General features: G+C 53.4%; 1 protein-coding gene across 1 annotated transcript in view; it reads left to right on the forward strand.

The window, feature by feature from the left end:
• Positions 1–16093, forward strand: part of TFAP2E (transcription factor AP-2 epsilon) — a 16911-nt gene extending 818 nt beyond the window's left edge. Inside the window, exons 3-8 of the mRNA XM_034645196.1 lie at positions 1–133; positions 694–745; positions 11648–11870; positions 13195–13313; positions 13809–13950; positions 15658–16093. Coding sequence (XP_034501087.1) covers positions 1–133; positions 694–745; positions 11648–11870; positions 13195–13313; positions 13809–13950; positions 15658–15940 — 952 coding nt within the window. The 3' untranslated portion in view covers positions 15941–16093. The remainder of the gene's footprint in view (positions 134–693; positions 746–11647; positions 11871–13194; positions 13314–13808; positions 13951–15657) is intronic.
• The last annotated feature ends 3111 nt before the right edge of the window (positions 16094–19204 follow it).

Here is a 19204-nt window from a genome sequence, read left to right on the forward strand (position 1 = left end):
CTCGACGCGCCGCGACTACGCCGCCGCGGTGCCGCGGCTCCTGCACGGCCTGGCCGACGGCGCGCACGGCCTGGCCGACGCGCCCCTCGGCCTCCCTGGGCTGGCGGCGCCGCCCGGCCTAGAGGACCTGCAGGTGAGGCCCGAACGGTCCGGGATGGGCCAGCACCGGCCGCGGTGATTTAGGACTCTGGCTGGAGGCACGGTGACGGAGGCGGGCGTCCGACTCTTCGCTCAGCCTGCCACTTCTCACTCATGACTCCGCGTATGAGTCCCAAATCTGGGTTAGATGCCGCCTGTCCATTCAGGCGTCCGGGCACTGAGTCAGTGCGCGGTGCCTGGATGGCGGCAACCCCTGCTGGAGTAAACGGGCAGAGGCTCAAACACTTCCTTAGCTCTCCGCTGGGCCCCGTGGGGCATCTATGGCCCAGCCCCAGTCCGCTGGGGCAGCCTGTGCCTGAAGCGAAGAGAGGCAGAGAAGTTGTCTAAGGTTCAAAATTCCTATTTCGCACGGCAGGATGAGGTATCCAGCGCTCCAGCCGCAAGGCAGTCCTGGTCCCGCCTGTGGCCGCCCCAAGTGTAGGTAGTGAGCGTTGGGCGGAACAGACAGAACCAGGACCAGGGACAGCAGGGGCTTAAGAAGTGACAGGGTACTAGGTCCACAAGCGCCCCTACCACTGCCTCTCCTATTTTCAGGCCATGGATGAGACGGCAATGAGTCTTCTGGACCAGTCCGTGATCAAGAAAGGTAAGGAACAGCGTGCATCTGCCGGGGCAGAACTGGGGGAGATGGTGCAGGCTCCCCAAGCACAGACCCATTTTCTTCCCTGTGGAGCTTGCCTCCTGTGTGTCGCTGGGTTCAGTGGCCAGCTGGCACTCTTCATAGCCCATTAGAGGGGCAGCAGAGGCAGGGGTCCTGGCCAGAGCTTGGGCAGATGGGCGGGTTGACGTGTTGGCCCCAGAGCCTGCGGCCTGGGGTGGGCTAAGTCCATCAGACTCATTCTGCGGCTTGGGCCAGCCAAGCCACACAGAGGGTCTTGGCCTCTCCCTACTGAGGGGAGGGCACTCCTGTAGATCTGGAATTAATTTGCAGAACGAGTTAAACTACTTTCCTGTTTCCTAAGAGGTGGGAATGGAGGTGCAGTTCCCAAGGGTTTCCTTAAATGACTTCCACATTACAATGCCTTACCATTTCCTAACCAGGAAAGCTTTCCTTCCCAGCAGGGCTTTGGGGTCGATTAGGGGATGGGGGAAGCTTGAGTTTCCCTGAGGAATTTTCTGTCCTTGCAGGAGCCTCTTTCCGCATTTAGGGTTATGGGAGTTGGTGTGTGGACATCGTGTGTTAGTCTGAGTACAGGAGGGCCAGGACTTGCCTGATCCTGGATGTCCTATGTGAGTTCAGGGTCCTGTGCATGTCTGGTACTTTCCTTTCCTAGGTGTCCTTCTGGTATTTCTTGGCGTGTAAGTGTGTGTCTGTTGCTAAGTGTGTGATGCGTGTCCACTATGTTGGTGTGTATTTCTGAGTGTTTGGGAGTCTGTGTGTATGTGTGTCAGGGTCTTTGCTGTGTCCTGGAATTTGTTCTTTGATACTGAGGATCTCTGAGCATGTGAGGATCACTCCCTGTGTGTTTTTAGGGCGTGTTCGTGTCTCTGCACTAGTAAAAGCCAGAGTTTGAGACCTGGCCTCCAGTGGATTTTGCAGCTGGAGGAGTGAGTTCTGGACATGCCAGGAAAAGGTGACAAAGAGAGAGAACGAGACACAGAGGGTCAGAGGGGTCCAGGCTTTGGGCGGGCTCCTTAGATTCCGGGCGGGTGCCCCGGGAGGAAATCGGTGGCACACACAAGTTTGCAGTGCCTGCGGCAGGCACAGCTCCCACAGGATTTAGCTCCAGTCGTTTTTTCGAAAGAATGAATTCAAGCCCAGGCACTCTTTGCACTTTCCATGTGCTCAGAGGAGACTAGGGCTGAGGCTGGGGTAGGGGTGGGGGGCTGGAGTTCCAGGAGCTGGGGCTGGGTTACCAGCGACTGAGAGTTGAACACTGTAGAGTGTGTGTGTGTGTGTGGGGGGTAAGATGAAGGGACAGACTTCCCGAAACTTAGGGGAGGAGAGCCTCCAGGTGTTGGGCTGTGTCATCTGGAGATGGGGATGTGGAGAGGAAGCCAGAACTGGCTTCTCGGAGTAGTCTCGAAGGTGGCGGAGCGGCTGCCTTGGCTTAGTGGATGTTTTGGAACCCGTCGAAAGGAAGAGCTTGGTGTGCAGTTGGCAAGAGCCTGCCGCTGGGCTGCTTCCACCCGGAGAGACGATCACGGTCCAGGTCCCCTGGTTCCCGACTTCTGCCCAGGCTCGAGGGGCTGGGGTGGGTTGTGGGGCGCTGCTATGCTGACTCCCTGGAGGAGGCCAGCCTCCCACATCTGGGGTAGGAGCTTGGGAACGTCTGCCCTGGGGAAGGTTGAAAGGATCAGCTGGGGCTCTCTGTACCTTAAATTCCAATCCCCAGGCCAGAGGCAGGCCAGGTGAGGAGGCACTGGAATTGCCCTGAGTTGGTTTCTCTCAAAGGACATCAGTTGTCCTAAATTCCGGATCCTAGGTGTGCGCGGGAATCCCCAACAGCGGGCCCAGGACCACCGTGAGGGCAGCCGGGATGGTCCTGAGTACGGCACGCTGGGTGCGGCGGGGCAGATGTGGGCCCGGCCGCGGGCGCGTGGGCCCGGCCGCGGGCGCGCACACCCGCCGCACCGCAGTGCCAGCCTGTCGGTGGCCGAGCGCAGCGAGATGGAGCGCGGCGACCTGGGCGCCCCACCCCGGACGACGAGTCACAGCCTAGAGCGCTGAGGCGAAGGGAGAGGGGTGAAAGCCAGAGGCTCCCTGCGGAGGGAAGTGCTTGGTTCCCTAGCCGCGAGCTCGGCCTTCCATCCGCGCTTCGCGCCTCGGGAGAGGAGAGAGGTCCGTGCCGGCGCTTTCGCGCTTTGCAAACGCGAGGTCCCTGAAGGTCCTCAGCTAAGGGGCCGCGCGGGCGGGGGACGGCGCGGAACCGCTGTGGCTAAGCAGGTGGCCGGGCTGGAGCGTGGCGCGCAGCGGGCAGTTTTCGCCTGGGACTTCCGCCGTCACTGCGCGACTCCAGGGCGCGGTGGATTAGCGTCCTTCTTCGGCCTCGGGCCCTTCCGATGACATCGAGAGCCCCTGTAATATCCTGGACCCTGCCGCCCGCTTGGGCCTTGGAATGATAGGAAGTCATTTTTGGCTAGCTGAAACATCTGATTCGTGCAGCTCCTCCAGGCCCTGGCTGGAGGGACAGCTGCGGTTGAGGCCGGGCAGTTGAGGCCCTGGGTGAATTCGGGCAGCCTGGGCCCTACCCCAGAAGCAGTCTTCCTATCGCAGGGTGTCGCCAGGGAGGGAAGCCTGGAAGTTCTCGAGGGACCTTGGTTGTAAAACTTTCGATATTCCAGGCACATGTCCTGGAGGGGAAGCGAAGCCTCCGCCCCACCATACACTTCCCTGTCGGCTGCCCCTTGCAGCCACCGTGTGGGGCGGGGGTGGCAGATGGAGCCCAGGCCGCCGACCCAAGGAGAAACACTCCATTTTCTGCCCACGTTACCTCCAGTTTTGTAACCTGCCAAAGGGGCACGGAAAGTAAGCGGGACTGGTGGGGGACACATACCTGGATGGGAATATTTTCTAGCCAAGAAGTGTGATGAGGGAGATTGGTACTGGTCCTGTGAGAGCTCAGAGGCCAAGCACTGAGTGCCTGCGGTTGGGGGGCTTCCTACAGGAGAGGTTAGGCTGGTCTCCGCAGGTGCTTCATGGGTGTTTGTTGAATAAATGAGTGACGGGTTTTGAGGTCTGAGTGCATTGGGGGAGAGGGTGTGGAAGGGCCAAGCTGTTTTCACCGCACTAGGCACAGCATGTGCAAATGCCCTGTACTATGGAAAAGCCAACAGGTTAGAGAGGTTAAAAGCTGGGGGGGGTTTCAGTTTATACAGCCACAGCTGGAGGGGAGCTGTTCTGGGATGAGAATTGAGATAAAGTACTCCTCCCCTCCAGGAGAGGGGGTGGTTGCCTAGTTGGGGTAGGGACATCCCTTTTTGCTGGGCCCTGTGGTCCAGTCTCAGGGTGTCCAGGGCAGGGGCCGAGGTAAATAGCCACCCTCTCCTCTGCTGTCCTTGGCTCTGGGGAAAGAAAGGGAGATGGGGAGGGTCTGGGCTTCCAAGTGAATCTCAGCAGGGCCAGGCCAACAGTGAGTGAGTGAAGTACTCACCTCTGAGGCAAGGATTAGATAAATAATATATCTTTTTTTTTAAGATTTATTTATTTACTTTAGAGAGAAAGAGAGAGAGAGAGCGCGTGCAGGCGGGAACATGAGTAGGGGGAAAGGGCAGAGGGAAAGGGAGAGAGAATCCTCAAGCAGATTTCCCGCTGAGGACAGAGCCCAATGCAGGGCTCATCCCAGGACCCTGAGATCATGACCTGAGCTGAAATCAAGAATTGGACACTTAACCAACTGAGCCACCCGGGTGCCCCAGGAAAATAATACATCTTAATGTAGAATTTTAAAATAAGAAATACTGCCAAAATACCACAATAAACAAAAATCAAAGTTTTATGTAAAGAGAGGATCTGACCTGACATTTCTACATTCCTGCCTTACTTGCCTCCCAGGCCACTGTCCGCCCCAGAAAAAGACTGAAAAACCTACGCCCAAGCAGATAGGGTTTGGACAGTAGCACATAGGGCAGGAGAGTGAAGGTTAGTTAGTGGGAAGGATACTTAGCCAGCTGCACCCCTCCCCACTCTGGGCCAGTGTACCCTAAGTGTGGGCTAAGAAACCACGTGCGTCAGAATGCGTTAGACGTGCGTATTTAAAAAACGCAGATTTCCTGGGCACCACTCCACATCTACTGAATGAGAGTCCCTGGAACTTGCATTTCTTAACAGATTTATTGAAGTAAAATGTACAGACCTAAAATTCACCCAGTTAAGATGATAATTCAGTGATTTTTAGTAGATTTAAAGAGTTGTGTAGCCATCACCACCATCAGTCTTAAGACATTTCCATCACCCCCTAAAATTCCTTCATTCCCATTTGTAGTTAATTCTCATTCCCACCCCAAGCCTTAGGCAACCACTGGTCTGCTTTCTATGTATATCCATTTGCATTTTCTGGACATGTTATATCCATGGAATAAATAACTATGCCGACAGTGCTTCTAGCTCCTTTGACTTAGCATAATGTTTTTGAAGTTCAACTGTGTCACAGCAGGTGTGAGTAGTCCCCTTTCTTCCTGTTGCTCAGTTCTCCATTGCGTGCATGAAACACATTTTGTGGATCCATTCATCAGTTGATGGACACTTGGGATGTTTCCACTTTTTGGCTACTATGAATAAGGCTGCTCGGATCATTCACATACATGTCTTCGTGTGGACATATGTTTTCACGGCTCTTAGGTGAATGCCTAGGGATGAAATTGCTGGATGTTGTGGTAAGTTTGTGTTTGATTTCTTTAAGAGACTGGCATGCCATTTTCTCACGGGGCTGTTCTATTGTACATTTCTACTAGCAACACGCAAAAGGGTTTTTTACCTACACTTGATATTGTCTATCTTTTTTTTAAAAAAAGATCTATTTATTTATTTTAGAGAGAGTGAGCGAGACAGCATGGGTGGGAGGGGCAGAGGGAGAGGGAGAGAGAATCTCAAGCAGACTCCCTGCTAAGTGTGGAGCCTGACTTGGGGCCCCATCCCATGACCCATGAGATCATGTCCCGAGCCAAAACCAAGAGTCGGATGCTTAACTGACTGTGCCACTCGGGCACCCCAATATTGTCTATCTCTTTTATGATAGCCATTATGATAGTACCTGGGTATAGTTTTAATTTGCATTTCCTTAATGACTAATGATGTTGAGCACTTTTTTCACATGCTTATTAGCCATCCGTATGTCATTTTTAGTGAGATAGCTATTCACATATTTTGACCATTTTCCAACTGGGTTGTTTGTCTTACTATAGAGTTATAAGAGTAATTTACATATTCTGGATATATATATCCTTGATCATATATGTGATTCGCAAATGTTTTCTTCAAGTTTATGGTTTTCTTTCAATTTTTTAAATAGTGCCTTTCGAGGTGCAGAACTTTTTAATTTTCCTGAAGTCCACTTTACCATTATTTTCTTTTATGGATCATGTTTTTAGGGTTGAATCCAGGAACTCATTCCCCAGCCCAAGAGCGCAGAAATTTTTCTCCTATGTTTTCTTCTCCAAATGGAATTGAAATTTTAGTCAGCTTTCTGGGAGAATCTTTTGCACTCTCCCTGGATTCAGTGGTCAGACAGTATCTACCACCTGTGGATGGAGTGTGTAGACAAGCGTGTGGGTCTTGTCTGACAGGTTGGACAACTAGGAGTTCTTGTGTCTGTAGTGTCTTGGCTTCTGCTTGTGTAATGGGTGGTGGATGGGAGAGGAGGCCAGGGAGGCAGGAGGACACCATGAATAGACCACTTCAGCCTCAGGAGTCACTGTGGTGTGGGAGACAAACACCAGTGTCCCTGCTTTGCTGTCTGTGTTAGCTTAATTCCTACCTCCATGACTGTCCCTTTCTCACGCCATCCACTTCCTAACCTTGGGTTCCATTCCTCTTGTCATTTTGAGGGAAGAGGCTCCGAGGAAAAGGGGAAGGACAAGTGGGGGAGGGAGCAGAGTCTGTCATTCCATCCCCAAACATATGTCCGCCTACACTTAGCAGCACCTACGTTGACATACATACGTCAAACACTCCATGCTTAACTCTACCGGCAGGAGCAAGAGCCCTTGCAGATATCCATACACGCGCTGCCACCTTCCTGAACGCTCAGGAGGGCAGAAACTCTGTGTGTATAGCTGGGGATCAGTCCTCGCTCAGTGAGTGTGCACACGCATGGTCTCGCCCTCATTGCTCTGTCCACGACAGGCATCACGGTGTATGGAGTCATTTTTGTGGCACACGAATGCTCCCATAGATCTCTGTTTCTACGTGCACAACAGCCTCATGCAGCTTTGGTCCCTCACGTCATACGGGGCCTGGCTTCAGGGAGCCCCTGGTTTGAATAGAAGTTGGGATGGAGGAGGCTGCTGGAGAAGAGAATTTTCCTTTTTTTTTGAAGATTTTTTTTTTATTCGACAAAGATAGAGACAGCCAGAGAGAGAGGGAACACAGCAGGGGGAGTGGGAGAGGAAGAAGCAGGCTCATAGCGGAGGAGCCTGATGTGGGGCTGGATCCCATAACGCCGGGATCACGCCCTGAGCCGAAGGCAGACGCTTAACCGCTGTGCCACCCAGGCGCCCCTGGAGGAGAGAATTTTCTATTCCCTCTGACTGCTTCCTCTGGCTGGGGGTCATGGGAGGCAAGACAGTCATTCTGCCCTTCTTTTTATTTATTTTTTATTATTTTTAAAGGATTTTATTTATTTATTTGACACAGAGAGAGAGCGCACAAGCAGGGGGAGCAGCAGGCAGAGGGAGAGGGAGAAGCAGACTCCCCGCTGAGCAAGGAGCCCGATGCGGGACTCGATCCCAAGACCCTGGGATCATGACCTAAGCTGAAGGCAGACGCTTAATCGACTAAACCACCCAGGAGCCCCCACTTTTTTTTTTTAAGACTTCTTTTTATTTTTAATTTATCAATTTGTAGGGGTTTTTTTAAGTCAAGCTTGAGTTATAAGTAACTTTACACCTGCATTTCTTTAAATTTTGACAAATATAAACACACAGTCATGTAACCACTACAATATAGGATAGTTGCATCACCCCAAAGGAAGTGCCCTCCAGGCAGAGAGACGTAGGTGAAGAGGGAACGTGCACAGGCCTGGGAGACACTGGAGCAGGAGGTGGGGACGGCTCCTATTGTCTGTCTAGTGTCCGTGTGTCTGTTGAGTTCAGACAGCTCTGCTCCTCGCTCTGAGAGGGGGCTGGGACTAAGGGAAGGTCAGCGGGGCAGGGTGGAGCCGAGAGCAGGATCAGAGACTGTTTCTAATTAAAATGTTGATATTTTGGCACCAGGCCTTTTTTACATTAGCTTTTATTTTTAAAAATATTACATTAAAGGGACGCCTGGGTGGTGCAGTTGGCTAAGCATCCGACTCTTGGTTTCGGCTCAGGTGGTGATCTCAGGCTTGTGAGATCGAGCCCCACGCTGTGGTCTGTGCTGAGCATGGAGTCTGCTTAAGGTTCTCTCTTTTCCTAGCTCTCTGCCCCTCCCCCCCAAAATATATAATGCATTAAAACACTTGTTTATCTTGCTTGCTGAGTTTTTGGTGCCTCCTTAAATTTTGCTCCCAAGGTGAGTGCCTCACTTGCCTCACCCTCGTTGATCCTGCTTTGGGGACAGAGGCTTGCCTGGGGTAGAATGTGGGCTGCCCATTCTTGCCGCATTCTGCCCTTTTCCTCTTCTTCCACTCACCCCATCTGTGACCTCTTGGCCCCTCCCTGGTGCCTGAACAGGGACCCAGGGAGGAAGGGCTGTTTTACTCCCAGTCGCTAAGACAGGGACGAGGTCTCCCAGCGCCCACCCTCTCCCCCAGTCTGGTCTCAAGTTCCCCATTTCAGGTCTCGAGGGCTCTTGCTCCACTAGTTTATCCCACACGCACTGAAGTGCACTTGGGCTGAGAGCCTGCCCTCAAGGCACACTCCTAGTTGGTGGGGAAGACAGCTGTGGGAGCAGACGCAAAGGTTCAGTGGGATGGGGTCAGGGCTGGAGGGGAGACGGGGCTGGGGTCCTGGGGCCCAGAAGCTTGAACTGGGGATGGTGCCCGCACTGAGGCTTGGGGAGGAGGGGGCCTGCTCGGGACACGGAGACGGAGATGGACAGTGAGCCATTCTGTGGGGCTCGAAGAGCTCACGCGCTGGTGGTCCCCCATCCCAGGTGGCACTTCGTTCACCGTGTTCCGTGTGGCCTGGGCTGGGTTTTTAAATTTTTGAATTGGTTGCCAGGGTTTAAAAATCCAGCGGTTTCACAAAGACATCCAGAATCTTGGCTTCATCAGCAAACAGTGGGCATTCTGCAGTGTTGGTGTGTAGTGGCTTTCCATAGGGCAGCGCCTGTCCCCCACACCTTGCTTCCTTGTTACCTGTCGTGCTCCCCCTCTTTGAAGTCTACAGCTGTGCCGTCCACTGTGGGAGCCACCAGGCACGTGTGGCTGTTGGGCACCTGAAACGTGGCTAGTCCGAATGGAGAGGGGCTGGAGATGTAAAATATACATTGAATTTTTAAGGCTAAGTACAAGGGAAGAATGTAAAATAGCTCATTAATAATATTTAAAATACTGATGACATGTTTCCATGATAGTGTTTTTGACACACTGGGGTAAATAAAATATTTTAAAATTAACCTCACGTTTCTTTTTACCTTTTAAAAATAGGGCTACTAGAAAATTTAAATTTGTATTCTATGTATATATAAATTATATACATATATATACTATAGTATATTTCTGTTGGCCAGTATGGGTTGAGAGTCTAGAGGACAAATGGGGGACCAGGCAAGAGGGACAGGCAGCAGCCAGAATGCAAAGTGGGCAAAGGAGGGCATTACATGGAAGGCGCAAGGATGGTTAAGGATGTGAACTTTGGAGTCCGTGATCAGAGTTCAAGACCCATTTCTGCTCCCTACTTGCTGTGCCATCCATCTGAACCTCTCTGAACTTCTGGCTTCTCCGATTTGAAATGCGGATGGAGAATAGCATTTACCTCACAGAGCTGTTTGTGTAAAGCACTTGGTATATAGTTGGCACTCATGGAAGGATAGGCGACCTCATCCTGTCCAGCTCTGAAGCTGGGATCTGATTCGAGGGGAAGTGATGGGCACCGATGGGTTTTAGTCTGGAGAGTGATGTGTTTCAGAAAGATCCTTTGGGGTGGGGGCAGGGAGACCAGAGCAGAGCTGTGACTCCAAATTTCAGGCGGGAAGTGGGCGAGCGTCTGTGCACATGCAGAGAAGTGGCTGCATCCGGGGCCATGGAGAAAGGAGAGCTGCAGGGGACACAGTGACGGAAGGGATGTGGTGGGAGAGGGCAGCGTGGGGGGCATCACTGAGGTTTCTGGGTGGGTGTCCTGGTGGACATGCACATGCAGCGATGGAAAAGCTGGAGGGGCTCTGCCGGCTGGGAACCGGGCAGCCTTGCTTGCCTCTGCATTCCCCGACACACAGGGCTCAGCAAAGAATTGCTGAATGGCTGGAGGGCTCCTGCCTTTGAGACCACAGTCCGGGGCTTGTTACTGGTTCTCAGGGTAGCAGCTGTGTGATCTCAGGCACACTACTTCACATCTCTGGGCATCAATCTCCCCACCTATAAAATAGGAATAGTAAATACAGCCCCCTCGTGGGGTGTTCAGAGGATTCAGTGACATGATCCATGTAAGTACATAGCATAGTGAGTGTTCAGTTCACTGTTGGCCTCAGGCTTCCCACTTAGTCACTCTGCACACACACAAGGACTGCCTTCTCTCCTGCTCTCCCAAGGCTCTCACTTCCTTGGAGGAAGAGAAGCCCAAGAGGAAGCAAGTACCTTGATTATTCTCCCTTCCCTTTGAGGCTAAGCAGGAAGATGGAGGTTAGACTACAGAAAGAACTTTCTTTTAGAGCCAAGAGTATCCAAGTGGGGTTGTTTCGGTTTGTTTGTTTGTTTGTTTGTTTTTTAAGATTTTATTTATTTATTTGACAGAGATAGNGAGGAGCCTGATGTGGGGCTCGATCCCATAACGCCGGGATCATGCCCTGAGCCGAAGGCAGACACCCAACTGCTGTGCCACCCAGGCACCCCTGTTTGTTTGTTTTTTCAAGTAGTCTCCATGCCCAGCATGGAGTCCAACACGGGGCTTGAACTCACAACCCTGAGATTAAGACTGAAGCTGAGATCAAGAGTCGGACACTTAACCGACTGAGCTACCGAGGCGCCACTCCAAGTGGGTTTTAGAAAATTCACTTCTCAGAGTCCCTTCCCTGCCCTGCACAGATTAGTGGATAGACAGCTTTGGGGGCAGAATTCTGTGGGGTGTGGGTGTGTATCTCTTTATTCCTGTCTCCTTGAGCATCCCATAGTAACCGGGCAGGAAGGGGGCCAGGGCCAGAGGCCTCATGGGGCCATAACCTCTGCCCCCAGGATGTGGGCTTCCAAAGTCCCCAGGCCCTCACTGATCTGGAAGGGTGACATGCAGGAGCCATAAGCAGGCACTCCTTGCGTTTGTGCAGACCTAGCTGGTCCCTGCTGCGGTGACTCAGGGTTCCCGCCTCCGTGTTTGCAGCTCTCTCTTTGATTGCACTTGCCCAGACTCCAGGACGCTGCAGAAGCTGTGTCAGTTAACAGGGCACCAGCCTGGCTCAGTAAAGGGAACACAGGTGCAGGAGCCAGGCAACTCTGGTTCAATTTCCACCACCCGTTAGCGGAGTGGACTTGGGTGAGTCACGTTAACCTCAGTGTGCCTCCGTCTCTTCTTTTGTAAAGCAGGGACAGTAGAACTGCCCTCTGAGAGGCGCTGGGATGTTTAGATGTGGCTGGGTGCCCAGGACACAGTCAGCGCTTCCTCAACGCTCCCACTCCACAGCTGCCTAGCGCCCGCGTCCTACAGTCCCTGGCTCAGTGTTGTCTCTCTCTCCCTTGCTCTTGCTTCCATTCTGCAGTCCCCATCCCCTCCAAAGCCAGTAGCCTCTCGGCCCTCTCATTGGCCAAAGACAGCCTGGTTGGTGGCATCACGAACCCCAGTGAGGTCTTCTGCTCCGTGCCAGGCCGGCTCTCGCTGCTCAGCTCGACGTCCAAGTACAAGGTGACGGTGGGGGAGGTCCAGCGGCGACTCTCACCTCCTGAGTGCCTCAATGCCTCCCTCCTGGGCGGTGTCCTTCGCAGGTAGGACGGCCAGCCCACAGTTCCCTGCCAAAATCCGTGGTCATTTCAGACCTTCTCAGGGGAGCAGAGAGGGGCCCCCCAGGCCACAGCTCCATCTCCGTCTCTATCTCCTTAGGGAGATGTGCATGTTCTGGGGGCAGGCCAAGGTCTCCAGCAGCTCCCACAGGTCTGTGGGCTTGGGGGTGGGGGTGGACGGAGAAGCCTGGTCACAGAGGAGGGATGGAGGACTGACCTGTGTTGGGCAGAATGGACCAGGCTGGGGCTGGCAAAGAGAAAATACCATCTGCATCCTTTGCCCCAAGAGAGGGACCCCAGGACCCGAGGCCCACTCACTCCCTGTGGAGCACAGGCCCCTCTGGTGTGTATGTTTTGTGCATGGTTTGTCTTCATAGTCGGGTGTCTGTCTCTCTCTGTGCACGTCCTTGTGCCCGGGTAGGGTATTTGTGCTGCCGGGCTAGGAGTTCTGAGGCGTCTGAGGACGGTGTGAATGTGTGCATGTGAGTGCATGCGTGAACGTGCATGTGTGTGTGTGTGTGGTATGGGGACAGCCAGAAGAACATGTTTCCGTGAGTGTGAGCTTCCTATGTTGCGTTGGCTAGAGCGTGCCCTCCTCTGTGTGTGATTGCGTGTACTTCTAGAGATAGACATGTGTTTACGTGTCTGCAGCTGTGTGTGGAGGCAGCATTTGTGCAGGGGTGGGGGTGTGTCTATTCCTGGTTTCTTTGAGCACCCCAGAGGGAGTGTATGAGTCCATGAGTGTCTGTCCATCTGTCCCTGGGATCCTGGCTCCATGTGACCTGTGTGTCTGCGTCCCTGTGTGGCCCTGGCAGCCCAAGTCTGCGTGTCTCTGTGTATGTCTGACTATTGCGGTGTGTGTGTCCTTATCGCCCCCAGTGTGTGTTCACCTGTATGCATGTTTATCTGTGTGTCCCTGGGTGACTGTGTATCTCTGCGTATCAGGCTGTGTGTCCCTGGGTAGCCGTGTATGGCTCGGCTGGTGTGCTGAGGTGAGGAAAAAGCACCCCAAGATTCTGGCCCATCCTTCCCCACCCAGGCTGTCCCTGCTGCTGTTGAGAGGCTTAGAGAGAAATGAGTGGCTCTGGGAGCTGGGTGCTAGGCCCCCCAGCCCCACATTGGCTGCCAAGTCAATGAGGTTAGAAGGGGGTTGGGACCAGGCTGAAAGAGGCCCCAGAGCACCCCCAGGGCCAGACCCCAGCTTCGGCAGGAGTGGGGTGGAGGCAGCAAGGTCCTGTGGGGGTCACCCAGCCATACACTTCTTTCTTGTCCTCATAGCGTATGTCTGTCTCTCTCTGTGCATGTCAAGGGCCAAGTCCAAGAACGGGGGCCGCTGCCTGCGGGAACGGCTAGAGAAGATTGGGCTCAACTTGCCAGCTGGCCGTCGCAAGGCCGCCAACGTGACACTTCTGACTTCACTGGTAGAGGGTGAGTGAGGCCTGAGGGTGGGTGTGAGCGTGAGCATGAGAGGACCTGTCTCACCCAGTGCACTGTGTGACTGTCCCTAACGCAGGAGGGTGTGTCGTGTATAAGGAGGGGGCGTACGTGATATGTGTGTATACTCTTCACGTGTCTGGGCACGCACACATGTGCGTGTGTGTGGGTTTGTGGAGGGCTGGGAGGAGTGGCCATTGTTTGGATGCGGTGACCGGATGAGGGGGTGAGAGTCCCTTTCCTGGAGGCTGGGGACTCTGGCTCAGTCATCTCGAGCCCAGGCTCTGGGGTACATGGTGGGCTCAGCTGCCGCCCCTGGGCTTAGAGCCCATCCCCTGTGGCCCCAAGGGAGGGCAATGGGCGTGGGGCTGGGGCTGCGCGGGGAGGGAAGCCAGAGGGTGGGAGAGGTTCAAGGCCGTGCTCCAGGCTCAAAGGTACACCTGGCTGGGGTGGCAGCTCATGGCTCTGCCTCTCCTCTGCCCCCCCCAGGAGAGGCCGTGCACCTGGCCCGAGACTTCGGCTACGTCTGTGAGACTGAGTTCCCAGCCAAGGCAGCTGCCGAGTACCTGTGCCGCCAGCACGCCGACCCCGGGGAACTGCACAGCCGCAAGAGCATGCTGCTGGCCGCCAAGTGAGTGAGGGTGCCACGCGTGGGTGCCTTGGGACTCCATGCACAGGCGCATGGAGGTGCAGTGCAGATGCAAATACCACGCAGGGGCAGAGTGGACGCCACCCACATGCACACCTGATGTGCGAGTGGCACCATGCACGGGCACAGTGAGGCACCGTGTGGTGCACACCACGGGGCGCACATGGACACAAAACATTCCTGGGTTCTATGCACCAGCAAAACTGCTGTCACTGCCCCATAGCTTCACCGGCCCCAGTCCCACCATGGTGGTCTTGCTCCCCCTGCCTGAGCCTTGCCCATTAGCCCTTTTGTTCCAGTGACTTCCATCAGGGCACCAATGCCCACCCAGCCACAAGCTGACCCACCCTTGTCCTTACTTCACACCTGACCCCTCTGCAAGTCCCGTGGGTGGCTCCCCCCCCACCACTCACATGCTGCCACCTCAGCTCTGGTCTCCTAATCTCACTCCAGGACTTCATCCCGGTGCTCCGCTGTTCCCTCAGCCTTCCTGCACATGCACTGATCCCCTGCCCAAGAACCTTCAACGGCTCCCCAGCTACTGCATTGATTTTCAAACTAGGTTCTGTGGGGATGCGTTAGGGCCTCTTTAGTGAACTGGTATTCCATTCAGAGTTACTTTTTAGAAAGGTCCCATTGCAAGAAAAGACAGAGAGAGACAGAGAGAGGGAAGGAGAATAAGTCTAGACACCTTTGAGGGCCCCACAATCTGGCTGGCACAAACCCCACCACCACAGCTGACATTCTCACTGTCCCTGCCCTCACACCTGCTGCTTAGAACACCATCCAGTCCCCCATCTCATGGAGTCCTAATGCACTCAGGTCCCACCTCCACCCTCCTCCTCCGGGGCTTCCTCAGATTCCCTAGGCAGAAGTGGAATTACATACTCAAGGGACTGCCATGTCTTGTGGGACCCTTGGGGCTGTTCATATCGTTGTTGGAGAAGCATAGCCAGGGCAGGGCTCCCCTCACCCATGAATCAGCTAAGTCACCAAAACTTTCTGGGGCTCAGTCATGTGTGACATGCCGACTGGCTTCCATGGAGATCCAAAGGCGAGACAGGAGTACCTCGTCCTGCCTCAGCCACGTGCAGGATGCAAAGAAAGGAAGAATGACCACAAGCTGGAGCAAGGTTCCGATCCCAGCTCCGCCCCTCGGTCAGGTCAGCCAGCCTATCTGAAAGCAACTTTCTAATATGCTGAGGATGATGATAACTGTCCAGATTTGTCGTGAGGATTGTGGTGATGCATCCAGGGCTCGGCACAGCACCTAGGCCTCACTTCATGTTCACGGCTAGCTGTTAGTTCAGCTGTTCACTGTTCCCTAATTATTTCAAAGACAAGGCTCTGTGAAGCATTGAGTGTTTGGGATGGGAGTGGGCGAGGGGATCAAGGAAAGTTTCCTGGGTAAGGGAGTAGAAGTGGACTTGGAACGTGGGCACGACATCCACAGGAAGAGACTGTAGGGTAGTGGCATATGCCGTTTACTAGCTGTGTGATATTGGGCAAGTCAGTCAATGCCTCTGAACCGGTTTCCTTTTCTGCAGCATGGGTACGAACATCATTTGCAGACTACTGACAGGGTCAGCGATCATAAATATAATACATAAAAATTGCCGAGCACACAGTAGGTCCTTCTCTAGGCTCAGACTTTTGTCCTCTAACCTCCAGCCCTCCTTCCCCCACCAGGCAGATCTGCAAGGAGTTTGCAGACTTGATAGCTCAGGACCGCTCGCCATTGGGCAACAGCCGCCCAGCGCTCATCCTGGAGCCCGGAGTCCAGAGCTGCCTGACACACTTCAGCCTCATCACGCATGGCTTTGGTGGGCCCGCCATCTGTGCTGCCCTTACTGCCTTCCAGAACTACCTGCTGGAGTCACTCAAGGGCCTGGACAAGCTGTTTCTAAGTGGTGCGGGCAGTGGGCATGGTGACACCAAGGCTTTGGAGAAGGATGCCAAGCACCGGAAATAACTGTCTCCCCGGCCTCATCCCAAAGGGGTTCCCGAGGCCTGAAATGAGGCCCTAGTTCCTGGGAGAGGGCCCGAAAGGATTAAAAGGTGGAGCTTGAGTCAGGCCAGAAAGAGAACATTCATCCAGAGACCGCTGAGAGGCTGGAGAAGGGGAGGTGGCTTCTCTGTGGCCGTTTGTCGAGAAGGGCCCAGAGGTCTGCCTCGTGTGTGCAATTTTCTGACCCTTGACTGCTGAGAAGTGCTTGGACAGGAAATGGGCATGGAGAAGCCTGGTGTGGGGGCTGAGCCCCGCGCATCACGGTGCCTGGGCAGCGGTGGATTCTCCCAGAGTCCAAGGCCTTGCTGTTTTTACTCATGGCAGGGGGGGGAGTTGTTAACAAACCAGAGGTGTCAAGGAGTTGTTGTCCCTCATCCCAGAATCTCCTACCCCCAGAAAAGGGGTGCTGGCAGGAGGCCCCAATGGATTCTTTGGAATCACCCCACTCTTGGGAAGAAGTGGGCAGGAGGAGCCCTCAAGGAGCAAAGATAGAGCACACACTGCAGAACCTGAATCCAGGCTGCACGTCACAGTCCTATTGCTATCTGTCCTATTTATTTATGTATGCTGTAATTAAATTTGAAAGTTTAAAAATGTCGAGTGCAACTTATTTATCCTGAGTTGAGGACTCTTGTTTCACTGTCCTCTGCTTACACACAAGATGTCCAGCTGGACCAGGATGGAGAGGGTGTGTTTGCTCGCAAAGGGCTGAGGGTGGGCTGGGGCGGGGGGTGAAGAAAGATTGTATCAGGGATCCGGAGGTTGTCACAGAGATTTTGTACTTGCTGTTGTTTCTCTTGACCCTACAGTTGATGTACCTCTTCGACTCTCCGATTGCTTTCTCATTCTCAATAAAACCTTTTTACTGCGTGTGAAACCTCCCTGTCCTTCAGCCCAGGCCTAGATTTGCCTCTCAAGTTGGCAAGGGGCCTCTAAGGGGGAATCATAGGAGGGGGCTGTGGGCACCACTGTGTGCGTATGTGTGTGTGGGGGTCTATCTACCTCATCAGAGTGGCTGTCATTTCTGTGTATGTGAGAGAGAAGTGAATCCCAGGTCTGTATGTGTAGTTCTCATAAGACTTGGCAGGCCTGTGTGTAAATGTGTCTGTCTGGCTGTAGGTCTATGTGATATATTACCACCACCATTGGTGGTGGGTCTGTATGTGTCAGAATGGATGCTGGTGACTATGGGAGTGTGTGTCCAATACTAATCTGGCTGTCTTCTTAAGGATTTCATTCTCGGGGCACCTGGGTGGCTCAGTCGTTAAGTGTCTGCCTTCAGCTCAGGTCATGATCCCAGGGTCCTGGGATCGAGCCCTGTTATCAGGCTCCTTGCTCATCAGGGGGCCTGCTTCTCCCTCTGCCTCTGCCTGCTGCTCCCCCTACTTGTGCTCTGTCTGTCAAATAACTAAGATCTTTAAAAAGNTGGGTGGCTCAGTCGTTAAGTGTCTGCCTTCAGCTCAGGTCATGATCCCAGGGTCCTGGGATCGAGCCCTGTTATCAGGCTCCTTGCTCATCAGGGGGCCTGCTTCTCCCTCTGCCTCTGCCTGCTGCTCCCCCTACTTGTGCTCTGTCTGTCAAATAACTAAGATCTTTAAAAAGAAAAAAAAAGAGGCAGCTTTTCTTTCCTGCATCCATCGGTGTCTCCCTCTCCACACAATTGTCCACTATGTCACTCCCCAAAGCACTCCTGTACTAGGGTCTGTCACCTTACAAAACATAAACCTTCCCCCATTTACTTCCCTTGCAGTTCAAGTTTGTGAAAGATCAATACCCCTCTACCTCCACGTCCTCACCTCCAATTCACTCTTCAACCCATGTCGTCTGGCTTCCATGCCCATCAGTCTATTGAAATCCACTCAACAAGGTCACCAACGGCCACTATGTCAAATCCAAAGGCCTTTTTTTCTGGACCTAGCAGCACCTAACATGACTGACCACTTTCTTTTCCACAACACTCTTCTCTGTGGCTCCCAACATCCAGTTTTCTGTGACCACCCTGGTTCCAACTCTGGCTCCTTCTCTTCTTGACCTGTAAGTGTTGACCTTCCTTGGGGGCACCTCCCTGATCTCCAGGCTTGCGCGTGCATTAGCCTGTCTGTCCGATGTCTCCACTGGACTAACAGGCATCCCAAATGTATGTCCAAAATGGAGTACATGACTCAGGCTCTCACATCTCGACCTCCTCCACACTCTCCCTCTGAGTACATGGCACCACCCTCCACCCAGCTGCTCAAGCCAGACACCGCGGAGTCATATTTGGTTCTTTCCCTACACCCAAAGCATCAGAAGACCCATCCTCTTCTGTCTCCTCTGCCATGACCCTAGTCCTCAGGACCACCGCAGTGACCTTCCGACCGCTCTCCGTTTTGACCCGTGCACCTTCANCCATCCTCTTCTGTCTCCTCTGCCATGACCCTAGTCCTCAGGACCACCGCAGTGACCTTCCGACCGCTCTCCCTGTTTTGACCCGTGCACCTTCGTACTAAGCCCTGCAATGACCTGGGCTTTGCCCACCTCAAACCTTATCTTAAACTATTCTCTTCATCAATTCCCTTTGCTCCAATCTCACTAGCTTCCTGCCTGTTCCTGCAATTGCCACTTAGTCTATGCCTCCGGGCCACTGCGCTCACTGTGCTCTTTGCCGGGAATGCTCTTCGCCAGTTCTTCACAGGTGTGCTGTCCAAGATGTTGAGTGTTTTGCAGAAGTGAAGGGAACGTAAGGTCTAGGCATCACCTCCAGGGTAAAGGTCCAAAGATGTGATTTCTTTTCCCAAGAAGGTTCACTGCCTCATCCCACCCATATGGGAGAAGGAATGGAGGGAAGGCAGGAAGCATGTATGCTGTTTTAACCAAAGCCCTGGGCCTGGCAAGAGACTCTCGACTAAAGTTGTTTGAAACCATGGGAAGTTANAGAAGGAATGGAGGGAAGGCAGGAAGCATGTATGCTGTTTTAACCAAAGCCCTGGGCCTGGCAAGAGACTCTACTAAAGTTGTTTGAAACCATGGGAAGTTAAGGGGATTAAATGAGGTAACACATTTAGCACTTAGAACAATGCCCAACACATAGTAACAAGTTAATAAAAGGCTGTAAATACCTCTAAAGTGAACAAGGAGGAAACCAGTTTATTATGAACTTTTCAGTGCTGGAGAATTTCCCGTTAACCATGTAGTCCTAACCAAGTCCTACCGTAGAGATAAGAAAATTCTAGCTCAGAGTAACTTGAC

The sequence above is a fragment of the Ailuropoda melanoleuca genome, chromosome 2 (genome assembly GCF_002007445.2).
Source record: "Ailuropoda melanoleuca isolate Jingjing chromosome 2, ASM200744v2, whole genome shotgun sequence".
Classification (NCBI taxonomy): Eukaryota; Metazoa; Chordata; class Mammalia; order Carnivora; family Ursidae; genus Ailuropoda; species Ailuropoda melanoleuca.